The sequence below is a fragment of the Poecilia reticulata genome, chromosome 14, assembly GCF_904066995.2.
Source record: "Poecilia reticulata chromosome 14, P_reticulata-male-v2, whole genome shotgun sequence".
Taxonomy (NCBI): domain Eukaryota; kingdom Metazoa; phylum Chordata; class Actinopteri; order Cyprinodontiformes; family Poeciliidae; genus Poecilia; species Poecilia reticulata.
This window is the reverse complement of record NC_088843.1, coordinates 6,802,632-6,814,642: the sequence shown is the minus strand read 5'-3', so window position 1 is coordinate 6,814,642 and position 12,011 is coordinate 6,802,632. Positions and strand designations below refer to the sequence as shown.

The window sequence follows — 12,011 nt, the reverse complement described above, 5'->3', positions numbered from 1 at the left end:
TGTTTACTCACCAGAATCTTGAATCTGTATAGCAAGGATGGAGAGTCAGCGAGACAGCCAAACTCAAACTTAGTTGGATTATATTTGGGCACATAGCCATCAGCACCAGTGCAGAGAAACACCTTCTCTATGCTGCAGAAGAAAGAATCTCCCAGATTCTGCACTGGATCCACCATGACACGACCGTATATTGTGTCACCTAAAAGAAGCAAAGAAAGTGTCAATTCTATATGCTAACATTGTAAATCTTGAATGGCATGCAGCTTTGCCAAATGAATACAGGAAATGGGAAGTCTCACCTTCAGAAAACGTGACGTCACTCTCCTGTTCAAAACCCATAGAGCCATCAGAAAGCCAGATGCTCTTCTTGGACAGCAAGAACATCTGAGTATTCAGACTAAATTCCACTGCAACTGGGTCGCTCACCTACAGAGAGATTAAGCTATGTCAGTGAGCAAAGACAAAAAGTGATAGGAAAACAAATACAAATTTTTCATGAGTGGATTTTCATTCAAAGGATTACACTTACTTGCTGAAATCTAATGTCGAGATCAAAAGTGAGATATTCTCTGGGATTGCAAACAGGTGGAACAGTGTATTCCATGTTCTGAGACGTTGTACATGGGATCAAATTCACTGTGTATGGTCCAGAATAATCTCTGATCTGTATATGAAAAATACAAAAGTAAAGGGTTTTCCAAAAATGTGTTTGTTAAAAAAAGGAAATATTATATAAAGACCAGTTAAAAGCAGGTTTTTATAGAGTATTTCTTGAAAGAGGCAGAAATACTGCCTCTTTGAATTGAATTTAAAAAATAAACAAACTTTTCAGTTCTATAATTTTTGGGGGGATGCATCTGTGCTTTATATCAATATTTTATATCATGTTAACAGCACTCAGAACAATTATTGCTTCTCTGTTAAATACAATTTATTACAGGTTGCAGATGTTTAACACTTTTGAAGAAGTACAATAATACCCAAGGTTAGCAACCAATGAGTCTCATACTGTCTCGTACTGAAAAAAGCTGCATGTCCTCTTACAGCAAAATCGGAGAGGAAGGTCCATTGCTGGACTGGCTGGTTGTAAGTGGGCTCAGTCCTCACTAAGGTGAGGTTAAAGGTCAGGCCTGGGTGGTCCACACTCATCACCGTGGATGACATAGATGTTACTAGAGACATTTTAAGAAGCTTAAAAGTGATATCAGCATCAACAATATTTATTTTTGTTTTAGGAATCAGCAAATCTCTTTGTAAAATCATGTCAGTCAGTTTTACCGGTTTTTTTGATTCTGCCTGAAGAATGAGACTCAACAAACAGACCCCTGAAATGAGCTTTGGTGCGGAAATTCATCACCAAACGTCCCTGCTCATTGATGCGCATGCTGGTAGGATACAACGATCCTATGAAAAAAAATATATATATATATATAATTTCAAAAGAGAATTCATTTTTTAAAGAAACATTACTCTTTCTGATATGGGAACTTACCCTGGAGCTCTGCCTGTGGGGGGCTGCAGATGCCCTCCTGCCACAGAATTGCTGTGTCATACACAAAAGTGAGACGCAGTTCTGACTGGAGGTCAAAGTGCTGCCAGCCACCGGTGCCCAGGGGTGAGTGGAACACATAAGACACGTAGAGAGGCACACGCAGGGTGACGAAAGATTGGACCAAGTTCAGCACCTGCAGGAAATTTCAAGTGGAAATGAGTTGTTTCTATTTAGCTTAAAATAACTGAATACAGACATCTGATTTTTTTATGCTTTTGTTATTTAGATAAGTCTCTCATAGAGTGAAGTTCATATTATATACTGCTCAAAAAATAAAGGGAACACTTAAACAACACAATATAACTCCAAGTAAATCAAACTTCTGTGAAATCAAACTGTCCACTTAGGAAGCAACACTGATTGACCTGACGAGGGTCCCCGTTGTCAATCAGTGTTGCTTCCTAAGTGGACAGCAGAGTATATATATATATATATATATATATATATATATATATATATATAAAAGTACATCCATCCATCCATTTTCTGTACACCCTTGTCCCTAGTGTGGTCGGGAGAAAAAAGTACAGTACTTGGTATTTACTTAAAGCAGTTTAGTAAAACATTTCACAATCTTTCAGATTAAGGAATGATTGTAGGCTGAAAACCTATAATAAGTACAGAAAAGATGTAACAGATGAACACAGTGCTCTCCTCCTCGAGGTCCTTGAAGTCTTCCACTCCTACTCAGTGGGTTCAGGATGCAGAAACGCCTCCTTGTGTTGTACACAAACAACCAGTGATGTAGGCTGATACTGACATCTCTTTTACCTTTCAAAGCAACTTGTTTCAACAATTAAAAGCTTTCTACTGATCACGACTGAATATTATATACATATTATTAACATAAACATGTTTAAATAATTCACTGCAAGTTATTCAGTCACATTCATATTTTATAAATGCAGTGCCCAAAATGCTACCACTAGATGTCACTGCACACCGATATTTTGGTTTTATTTACTCTGCCTTTAAAGATTTGAATTGCAGAACTTCACTGACATTAGATTAGAAGTTCATCTTTAAAACATACAGAACTTACACATTATATTTGACTGGTGTAGAGTGAACATGATTTGGATATTCATATCCTATATTCTACCAAGCTGGAGGAGAAAATGTCATGCTCTAGTAGATTTATTGGTGTGCCGTACTCTATTTTCACATGATGGACTGAACATTGCTCCAAGAGACGCCCAAAAATTGGGATATTGTTTTATAACATAGACCTGCTTTGTAACATCATCACTGACCTGTCTGACGCATTCCCATCAATGTCACACTTTTCAGATATCAGCTTGTTATTTTTAAAATTAAATCTTTATTGCAGTTAGTGTCAACTAATCTGTTCTCTTTGATTTATGTATCCACCTGGAACCAGAAGGCAGTGATCACTTGGAAATGTTTTTTTTCTTCCAGGACAACAATTACAACTGGAACACAGGTCTTGTGGATCACAAGCCTTGTAACTACTGTGTTGCCAGCAAAAGTTATTTTTACTTCCTCTCCATCTCCTTCTGCGTTGCATACACACTCACATTTATACCAAACTCCACACATTCATCAGTCTAATCAGCAAAAAAGAAGCTGAAAGATCAAAGGCTGGAGGAGAACAAAAGAGCAGCAGGACATGAGCAGGGGTCATTTTCAAAGAAACTATATAAGAACCACTACAAAATTGCAGAGTAAACACCTGCAGACTGTAAATGTAAACAGAAAATTTGATTTTCTAAGGATCTGGTCACAATAAGCACGTTTGACAGAGCTGTCTAAAAATCGTTTGAAAGATAGATATGTGGAAATCTTCAAGTATAATGGCTTTCAATTGATGATGTTAACAGTTTTGTGTCAATCTTAGCAGTGTTCAACATTAAGCAAATCAATAGGTGTCTAGACTCTAGACAAACTTTGAGTGTTTTGTGTGCTTGTGTGTACTTTCTCACTGACATCACAAACAGGTGTCCGGAATTAGCAAACAAACGCACAAACCTCGGCTGCATAGTGGCGCAGTTGGTAGAGCTGTTGCCTTGCAGCAAGAAGGTGTTCGATTCCCAGACCCGGTCTTTCTGCATGGAGTTTGCATGTTCTCCATGTGCATGCATGGGTTTTCTCTGGGTACTCCGGTTTCCTCCCACAGTCCAAAAACATGACTGTTAAGTTAATTGGTCTATCTAAATTGCCCCTAGGTGTGAGTGTGTGTGCGTGGTTGTTTGTCCTGTCTATGTCTGTGTTGCCCTGCGACAGACTGGCGACCTGTTCAGGGTGACCCCGCCTCTCGCCCGGAACGTTAGCTGGAGATAGGCGCCAGCACCCCTCCCGACCCCACTGAGGGCAGGGGTGTAAGGAAAATGGATGGATGCACAAATCTCCACTGAATGAAACATTTAAAGGAGGAAAAGAGATATGGTGCTGCTCCATCTGTGTCGCCTCCTCATTTAGACGTCAATGTGTAAATAAACTGAGCATACGCAACAAAGCACAAACAGGCCACAATCCACACAAAGGCAGCAGTCAGCCAAATACACACACAATCTCTAGATTGAATTTTAAAAGCTGTTTCGGACAAAGGTTACACACACCTGTCCGTCTGTGCCTATTGCACCTCCACAGTCCGTCAGCAGCTCAGACATGTGGTAGTAGCTGCTGAACTCCCACAAACATGCTTCCAGGTTCAGGTTCCTGTAGAAGCGCAGCGTGCTGTTCCCCCGCAGAGAGCCGCTGAACTGGTAGGGCGCAGACTCCCCCATGCTCTCTGGGCTTCGTGTCGAAGCAGTGATGAAGCTGTGACCTGTGGTGACCTCATTGAAGTCAAGCAAATTTGAACAGCGGTGGTTTCCGACTCGGGTTCCATCTGGACTCAGAGTCAGGTCAAAGTTCATGAGGGGCCGAGTGGAGATTACTGGAAGCATACCTGCAAAATTGAATGGGAAAAGATTCCAGGCATGGTCAGGTGTCTTTGAGAGATACCATGTTATATGAAAGACCAACATAAAGTAGTGCCTAGTTGTAAGATGAATGTAAAATGATATGTTGCTCTCAAACTGATTTCTAAATACAGTCAAAAAAGTGTGACCTACATTTGGATTTTGTCCTGCATAGCAAAACTTTGTACAGTCACATTTTGATCTAGTTACAACTATAAGTCCTTTGTAATATGTCTTTAACAGCTTTTTTAGACACTAAAATATTTAACATTTGTTCTTACCCAGCCTGTTTGTTTAGGTAGACATTGTAGACACAATGTTTTGGTGTGTTCACAGTTGTGCCAGACCTTTTCTATTTTCAGAGGATGTAATGAATAGTGCTCTGAAACATGTCCAGCTTTTTAGATAATCAGAGTCAGATGAAGGAAGCCACTCCCAGAAATAATTGATTTTTTTTATAGGTTTTATTGGCTCTCGTGGCCTTTATTTGATAGTTAATTGACATGAAGGTTGGCAATGAGAGAGGGGGAAAGGCCTGCAGAAAAGGTCACCAGGCTGGGAATCGAACCTGTGACGGTTCGATTCATTGAGGACTAAGGCCTCCATACATGGGTTGTGCTTAACCCCTGCACCACCACAGCACACCCAAAATATTTGAATTCTAAGACGCAGCAAAGAGCTAAAATTTTTACATTTCTTTATTGATTTGATGGTTTCAGCACAAACAAAAATGACTTCAAATTGTTTAAAAATTAAATTTAGGATTTAAAGGAATTTGTAAGCTTACTTTTTTAAAACTGCAAAAAATAATCTTCATTGTTTGATGGTTTTGCCAACGCAGTTAGAATCTGTAATTTTATTTTCCATGTTTGAGCTCAGTTTATTCCCAAATTCATCTCACCAATTGTTTATAAAGGGACTACAATATGTATTTTTTACATACATACATTGTGCCACTTTAAAGCACAATCAAGTAACTATGTTACCTTCAGTTGTTTTAAGACTAAAGGAGACTTGATAGAAAAGCCTTCTCTACTCCAATATTTTACACACATTTGTACTATTATTATTATTACTACGTAAGTTTATCACATAAGCAATAATGAATTATATTGACTATATTGTTGAGGAGCAAAATGTAAAAAGGTTTGATCGCAAAGAATTGGAAAAATATATATAATAAGCTTAATAAGTGATGAATAGAAAAGTTAAAAACAAAACAATTAATATCGAGGAGTAGCCTTGATGCTGGTCTTTTTTTTTATTCTTCCAGGATTCAATCAATATTCTGGCTGCCATGCTGCTGCTGATCCCCAGTGGTGAATATTACTCACACTACATTACACTTGACTTCGTCGGTGGAAGCAGACCTGCCTCCAGCTCCAAACTTACCATCTATGTGAGGCATGGTGATGGTCACTTTGATGAGGTTAGGGTGTTTTGGGTCATCTGCTCCGATGTAGCGCAGCTTTGCAGAGAAAGGTTCAGCACCCACAGTTCCCATCTTACGAGGCTGACACATACCTTTTTACGACAGAAAATAAAAGCGGAGACAAAAGCACCGACTGCAAATCAAAGTAAGAATGGCTCGCCAATGTGCACGAGTCTCCTTTGGAAGAGAAAAAACAGATTTGGAGATTTTTACACAAGTGATTGTTACCAAGTCAGGTAGTGATTTCCATATTTGCAGGAATAAACAACGACCACCCAGTGAGAGCAGGTCTGGACTTGTTGCTTTCAGGATGTGTAGGTGGAAAACAGCATAAATGATTGCGTAGCAACAGCAAAAAACAAGCATTCTTTTCTCTTTTTGAGAAATGACTGATAGCTCTGAACCATTCTCAGAAAATAGCTTCTAGAAGCACTAAATTATGGCATACTTGAACCATTATAATGAGGGGAAAAGAGTGCACGTTATTAAAATGTTCTATTTTTGCATAAAGCTGATCCATGTCGAAATGGATCACTTTAACTCACAATCTTAAAGTCAATTTTGAAACTAATACCAAAGTAGATGAAATGAAACCAATTTAGGAAGGAGACAGAAATATTATTTTTCACTACCTACTGGTATTACATAAAATGTTGCAAGTCCTTGAGTGGTTAAATGTTGGGAAGGAGTAGCAATCTATTTAAATAGAGGTATTCAAAGTAAATGAGTAAACACAATTCTCAAAAGGTCTATGAAAACAAAAAAATCTGAGATTTCTGAAATGCAAAGTTGTCCAAACTACCTTAATTACATTTTTGTTCTTGAGCTTCTTTTTCAAAATAGGTGTGTTGCACACACATAAAAAGCAATGGCCCCAAAAGCCCTGGCTTCTTAAAGAAGAGAAGGTTTTATATTACTCAACAGAAAGCTCCGTTGTATTATTTAAAAATCCCATTTCCTGAAGATTCATAATTTCTAAAAGAACAAAGCTCTTTCTTTGTGCAGTAAGGGACCAAATCGCTATTAGATTTCTCTTGTTTCCCTCTGGGGAAGAGGAAATGCACCGAATGGGGTTCCTTCATTGTTTGCCTCTCACCTTCCTCCTGGCTGATGGTGACAACAGGGCTGCTGAGCTCCAAACCTTCCTCCCCATTAGAATTAACAGCTCGAGCAGCGCACCGCACCCTCGAACCTGCCTGGAAGTAGACCGAGTCCAGCGTGATCATCTTGGAGGAGGTAAAGAACGTGTCAAAGTCCACCTCCCTCATGGGGCTGGTGACGCCATCGGGACCTGCTGGGGCACTGATGAGCCAGCGGTAGCGGGTCAGGGTGTTGTTGATGTGCTCGCTGACACAGATAGGACCCGTCTTGTCATAGTCTGGGTATTTCGTGTTGCAAGCCTGCAAGATGGAGCACATGAGGTGTGGGTGGGTAATAAAAGACAGCAGAGACGATCAAATCCGGATGTTTCAATATGTTATGTTCTTATAATGGAGTGTTTATAATTAGCTTTTGGATATTTTGCAGGGTAGAGATAATGGATGAAGAGGTGAGCTTTAAAGAGATTCTGCAGATTTGCTTTTAAACCTGTTGACACTAAGCCCCTCTGGTGTAGCACTCAACACTTTTTTGATTTTTTTTTTTTCCTGACAAGACTACTTCATTTTGCCTCCTTGGGGAGCCTCGCACACAGCTGACCACACTGTAGCAAAACAAGCACATCCACTCTCCTGCACTCACGCGCTCACACACAAACACACTCACGATCCACACACAGCAGCCACCTGAGGATCAAATGACTTAACACATCACGAGAATCCACTTAAGAGTCTCACCGAGACAGTTTTTTGAGAGTGGAAGTGATCTCCCGTGTGTGAAAGAGGGAGGACTGCAGCCCAGCTAAACCGCGCAGTGTGCCTTTATAACGACAGGCAGGCCAAAACCTGGAGGACAATTTAATTACTAGCTTCCTGGGTGGGTGTGGGGGTGGACGGCAGTGGGGTGGAGGTGTTCTGGTATGGTTTTGCTGTCTTCATTAAGGGAAAACGATCAAACATGGTTGATCGTTTTGGTTGGCAGTGCTATTTTTTCTTTTGTGACAATTTCTTAAAAATAGTTCCAGTCAGATGTGCTGCTTGACTCACTGTGACACAGATGACTGGGTAGCCAGCTGGTGGGTGGAAGTTGTCCGCTGTCCTGGCGACATCATCGTAATGAAACAGTGACATGACATGGGGTGAGGAGGGGAAGGTGACATCAGCCATGCTGTTGGACTCCTCAATGTAAACTATAGCTTTCGTCACCTGTTCAAGAAAGAGTTTGGGAGTGATGACAGCTGCCTGTCTTTAAATTCTTTATTCAGTTTCTTCTTCAACTACACCCTTTTTTCTGTTCCTATCTCAGGCTCTTTTAGTGTGCTGGCTGCTCTTTCCTTTTCTTAAACGATCTATTATTTATTGTGAAATATTTTCATTACAGCAAAGTGCTGCTGTTGTCTGTTCAGCACATTCCTAAAAAAACAGATCCCTAGTCTCTCAGGAACTGACTGACCTGAATAAATATGACTCTATACATTTTTTCACATTTACAGTTTGTAAAGCTCTCCGAATTAAGTGCGATAATAATATTGTGGTAAAAGGAATGAAAGCCTGACTGACCCGAGTTTCAGCCACCATGTTTTCATCAGGCTTTAGATGGACTGTAAAAGCCTCCCTCATTTCTCTGACTCCATCAGGCAACACCTCCACCTCCACGACATGCCGTTTCTCCCCCTGTTTAAACTCGATATCTGGGCACAGACACAAACAGCTTTAAATGCAGCTAATGAATTGCACAAAAACAGGACAAACACATCGTTAGCAAAAGTGTTTGTGTAATGTATTCACCTCTGTCATATTTATGCGGCAACAAAAACAGACGCCATCAAGGCCAGGGTTCTCTTTCATTATGCTTAATGTACGGATCCACTCAGGAAACAAAAAGGCAACACACATTAAACTAGATGTTTTAATACCAGACAGTTTGTATGTTGGTATTTCTGGCAAAGTCGTGTGAAAATCCTTAAAAGAAACTAATCATTTGATTAGCTAAAAATGTCTCAAAAGATCCCACAGTGAGAGGGATCTTTGAGCATGGATACCCTAAGTGCCCAAGACTCAGTGGGTTGCTGGTTTGAATCCCGACTGTTTCTGCACAGTTTCAAAGGTCTTTCATCTTTTTGAAGACGACTTTTGGCAAAAAAAAATGGTTCTGTGACATAATATTGCAAAAAATGAAACACTTTCCATATATGAAAGTAATGAGAAATGCAAGAATCAACTACAAAGCGGGTTCATTTTAAAAAAGGCTGGACGTCTTCGTCCACACAAGTTAAATGTGAGACTTTCTGAAAGAGTTGAATGGAATCATCCAAATAGTAGAGTGAGAACAGATGACAGAAATTCAATTAAAAATTACATGACCCCTTCACCAGAGTGTTGCAGACATTTCACTTCGCTTTATGAAAGAAATTAACATCCCTAGCTAATTTAGCTGGTACTCGTTTTTTCTTGGTGTCCTCTTTTACAAGTACAGGAAATTATTTTAAACCTTTAATTCAACTAATTCAAAATGAAAATTGAGCAAAAGTATGTCTTAAAAGTGATGTTTTTGTAAAGCTGATTTAAAAAAGTTTTTGAGGAATTTTAATTGTCTTTGTAATACTAGTACTCAAAGGAAAAACAGATGGTGGTTTTAGCATTCTTGTGAAGAACATCTGTTTTTACATATTTTGGTGAACATCAATAGTATTTTGCACATTTGGGAAAATATTGCTTTTCCTTAAGTTTTAATAATTTTTATGCAGATTTTTGCATTCCTGCTGACCTTCTACAACACCTTTATAAGGTGTTTATAAAGTTCACCTTGAGACACGGGGTAATAATCCATTCCTGAGACGGCTGACCCATCTTTGGTATGAACCTGAACCACTGACACTTTTGATGTGTCGCCAACTCGTACCACAGGGATCTTCACAGTTGCCACAGTCCCAGTTTCCTTCGGTTCGTTAATGTTGAACTTGGTTTCTGCAAACCGAATGATTGGTTCTGGAAAATAAAAAGATGGCAAGTACAGCAAAATAAAATCTTAAAATGGCCAGATTATAGAAAGCTTCCTATTCAGTACCGCAGCCTGAAATATCTGACCAATAGTTTGTTCTTTGTCTCACTTACTGTCAGCTGTGTCCTTTATTTTAAGCAGAGCCTCATTAAGAGATCCAACTGATGCGCCAAACTGTGAGCTGCTCTTTGGTGTCCCCAAGACCAGCCTTAGCTCTTCAACCTCCTCGTACAATGCATCATCAATCAGTGACAGGATACACGGCTTCTCCACCTCACCTAATGTGAGGGGAAAAATTGTTGACACAAAATAATTAAAGCCTTAAGTTAAAAGCTGAGATTAAACAAATTTGATTGTTCTCCAAAGCAGTGGTTCCCAAAGAATTTAAAAACTGACTCGGAGGAATAGCAGAATTTTTAAAGAAGTCTTTGGAGAACTAAAATTGGAGTTATTCTTTTTTTTTTTTTACTCCTGCACTGAAGTATAAAAAGCTGAATGTTTTTGAAAAAATTGTCCAAAAAATATATTATTAAGGAAGGTTTTCTTTATGGTCTTCATGGACATATGTGCACAAGCAAAAACATAGGGTGTGCATGTGAGCACGATATAAGGACTGCATACTGTCTATGCAAAGAATGGGGTCTTTCTAAAAGAGATTGGAAACGACTGCTCTAAAGCAATAACATTCTTTTAAATGTTAATATAAACTCAACATAAAATTATGATTTAAAATATACAAAAAATAAAAAAAACAAACATAAATGATTGATAAAATATACCTGGTGAAAAAGTGATGATGGAAGCATCTGTGTTGGGACGCTCCTCGAAGTCAGAGGCAACTTGTGCGGTGCCCTGACGGGAGTAACAGCGAACAGAGGATTTGTGCCAGATGTCACCACTGCGGTACACTGTTGCCGTTATCTGACCATCACTCTCCTCTCCGCTGTAAACCGGTTCACGAAATTGGACCTTCGGCACTGGCGATCAAATTAAATGAACAGTGATAGAATTTCCATTGCATCAAGGATGACCTATGTCATCATTTTAATGATGACAACAATGCAATGAATGAAAACAATAACATGTAACATAGTATTGATGTGTTATTATTATTATTATTGTGTGTATTGCTGTGTTAAAACCAGAGAAATCAAGATGCTTATCTGAAGGGCTTGACAGAGAATTATTCAATAAATATAGACATCATGAATCACGAGACCAGGACTGTAATCTTATGTAGTCTATGCTTATCATACAGTATGTCATATTCAAAGCTATAAACAGAACCGAATATGTAAAGGTACGTTGTTATTACTTACAGTCAGACTGTGAGTCATTGATGAAGACTGTAGCTTTTCTAGGTTCTCCTAGAATACCATTCACTGGCATTCTCAGAACTAACTCAAAGCTCTCGGCCCCCTCCAGCTCTGGCTGTCCCATATCATCCAAAATGGTGACCTTAAATGTCTGCATGCTGACACCTGGGGCAAAGTCCAAGTTATGACTTATGCCCACATAGTCAATACCAGCTGCAAATAGGACAGAGAGGGGGAAAAAAACAGGATTTTGTTGAGGAGACATACAGAAAAAAGACATGAGGATTAGTGATACATTTAGTTATTTTCAAAATATTTAAAACCAATATTTGATTGGAGACCTGCCTTCAGCAGAGGCACGCTCCACCTTCCGAGAACGGACTGTAACAGTCCCCGTTTTGGACAGATCGGTTCCTGTCCTCCACACTTTGACCTCCACATAGCCGTCACTTTCATCCACACGATACTGGACCTCTCCAAAGTAAAACACGGGAGCTGCAGAACGGTGACAGAAAAAGCGTGTTGGCTGTCAACATAAAACATATATTTATGCTTAAATGTGTTTGAAAAGTTGCAAGGGTTGATCAAACGCATTGACAAATCCTGACTTTAAGTTTTTTTGTTCAAGTAAAAAACTGAAAAATTGTAATGAGTTCAATATCCCTCATTAAGGTGCCAGGATGTTGGTG

General features: G+C 39.3%; 1 protein-coding gene across 1 annotated transcript in view; it reads right to left on the bottom strand.

The window, feature by feature from the left end:
- The window catches only part of frem2a (FRAS1 related extracellular matrix 2a), a 71,679-nt gene that overhangs the window by 4,766 nt on the left and 54,902 nt on the right, over positions 1 to 12,011 (bottom strand). Inside the window, exons 7-22 of the mRNA XM_008427274.3 lie at positions 11,668 to 11,817; positions 11,326 to 11,535; positions 10,786 to 10,983; positions 10,120 to 10,284; positions 9,811 to 9,993; positions 8,566 to 8,696; positions 8,053 to 8,211; positions 7,005 to 7,308; positions 5,869 to 6,000; positions 4,132 to 4,463; positions 1,493 to 1,685; positions 1,279 to 1,404; positions 1,045 to 1,172; positions 530 to 664; positions 300 to 426; positions 12 to 199 (exon numbers count right to left, since the gene is read on the bottom strand). Coding sequence (XP_008425496.2) covers positions 12 to 199; positions 300 to 426; positions 530 to 664; positions 1,045 to 1,172; positions 1,279 to 1,404; positions 1,493 to 1,685; positions 4,132 to 4,463; positions 5,869 to 6,000; positions 7,005 to 7,308; positions 8,053 to 8,211; positions 8,566 to 8,696; positions 9,811 to 9,993; positions 10,120 to 10,284; positions 10,786 to 10,983; positions 11,326 to 11,535; positions 11,668 to 11,817 — 2,861 coding nt within the window. The remainder of the gene's footprint in view (positions 1 to 11; positions 200 to 299; positions 427 to 529; positions 665 to 1,044; positions 1,173 to 1,278; positions 1,405 to 1,492; positions 1,686 to 4,131; positions 4,464 to 5,868; positions 6,001 to 7,004; positions 7,309 to 8,052; positions 8,212 to 8,565; positions 8,697 to 9,810; positions 9,994 to 10,119; positions 10,285 to 10,785; positions 10,984 to 11,325; positions 11,536 to 11,667; positions 11,818 to 12,011) is intronic.